General features: G+C 43.6%; 1 protein-coding gene across 1 annotated transcript in view; it reads left to right on the top strand.

The window, feature by feature from the left end:
- Nucleotides 1-18: 18 nt before the first annotated feature.
- The window catches only part of LOC106867961 (probable G-protein coupled receptor 158), a 244,957-nt gene continuing 243,375 nt past the window's right edge, over nucleotides 19-1,600 (top strand). Inside the window, exon 1 of the mRNA XM_014913042.2 lies at nucleotides 19-1,538. Coding sequence (XP_014768528.1) covers nucleotides 346-1,538 — 1,193 coding nt within the window. The 5' untranslated portion in view covers nucleotides 19-345. The remainder of the gene's footprint in view (nucleotides 1,539-1,600) is intronic.

The following is a 1,600-nucleotide window of genomic DNA, read 5'->3' as shown; positions in this document are numbered from 1 at the left end:
CACACACACACACACACACACACACACACGTGCGCACACACACACACACACACACACACACGCGCGCATACACACATACATACACCACGCACATACGCACGCATACACGCAAGCATACATACACTCATACACACGCCGCGCACACGTACGTTCGCATATACACATACGCAACAATGAGAGGGAGTCAAGGAAATGCACTGTGAACCATATTATGTTCCAATGCGTTGAAAACAAAACTCTACCTTCTATCGGAAATATAGAGCAGCCATGTTGGATGTTTGGAGTTAGATCTCACCGGATCTTCCTCTCTTGTATGAATATTTTGGTTGAGAGGACAGATACACCATGATGGAGATGCGAATAAGTAACGTGGCTTTACTGTGTTGGGGTATGGTGTTTTCGGTCGACTTGCTGATGGAAACTACAGCTCATGTCCTCTCTCTGGATATTCCCCATTCCGTCAAAACTGTCGCTTTTGCATCATCTTCATCTTATTCTTCTCAACAACGATTTAGTAAATCTTCCGATGTCACTGCACTCAGGACAGATCGTCATCTCATTCATCGTCGGACTCGCTCTCAATCGCCTTTGATGCCATCAAAATTCTCTTTCGGCTCTAATTCAGCTGCAGTAGAAGACGCGAAAAAAGCATCCGATTCATTGTCATCTTTGTCGCTGTCGTCGTCGTCATCGTCTTCATCATCATTATCATCATTGTCATTATCATCGTCAGCATCATCATCTTCAGTATCATTATCTTCATCTGTGGCTTCTTCCTCTCTAGCATCATCGTCGGCGCTGTCATCGTCCGCGTCGTCATCATCGTTGTCGTCGTCTCTCTCCTCTTCTTCAAACTCCGTTTTGTTTGGACGCCCTGGAGGAAAGGCTGATTCTGTGACGACAGCTCTCGAATATATGGAAGGGACCTTAATTGCATCCGAAGTGGCCAAATGTGAAAACCTCCCGCTCCTAGACCAGTTCAAAGATGAATTGGACAAACAGTCCTTTAATACATTTGACTCTGAAGGTATTGGCCCCGTTCGAGTGGCCAACACACTTACACGTCTCAGTTTAATGAGTAGCCCTTCTCTTCCGTACCCCAAAGAAAGCAGTGGCAGGGATTCCTTCCATTCGGTTCTGTTAGGAGGCTTACTCTCTCAAAGCAAGGTGCTCGCAGGTGCTGCAATTGTACTGTCAAGAGGAGCTACGGCCAACCCAAACAACACTCGCCACATCTATGTGTATCCAAAAGAAAACCATTATGTTACTATGGATACCGTTTCAGAACAACGCCGGAAAGTTTATTCGGCAATGTTACAGCAATACCTTAATAACAACAACCATACAGTCCCATCAAACCATAGCCCGGACGATGGCTATGTAAAGCTTTCGGACGAAACTAACAAAAATAGGATTCAGTTTAAATCTGTGAATTTCCAGGCTGGATCATGGAGCCATATATACTTTGACTGTAATCTTACCAAATCTTGGCTTCTTTCCTATGCTGCTCCGTATTTAGATTCTAAAGGAGCTTACAGGTAAAGTTTCTGTTGATTTTTGTTTTTGTGTTTTTTTTTTTTTTTTTTTTTTTTTTTTTTTT

The sequence above is a fragment of the Octopus bimaculoides genome, chromosome 2 (assembly GCF_001194135.2).
Source record: "Octopus bimaculoides isolate UCB-OBI-ISO-001 chromosome 2, ASM119413v2, whole genome shotgun sequence".
Classification (NCBI taxonomy): domain Eukaryota; kingdom Metazoa; phylum Mollusca; class Cephalopoda; order Octopoda; family Octopodidae; genus Octopus; species Octopus bimaculoides.
The sequence above is the reverse complement of the archived record's forward strand: the minus strand, read 5'-3'. Positions and strand labels throughout refer to the sequence as shown.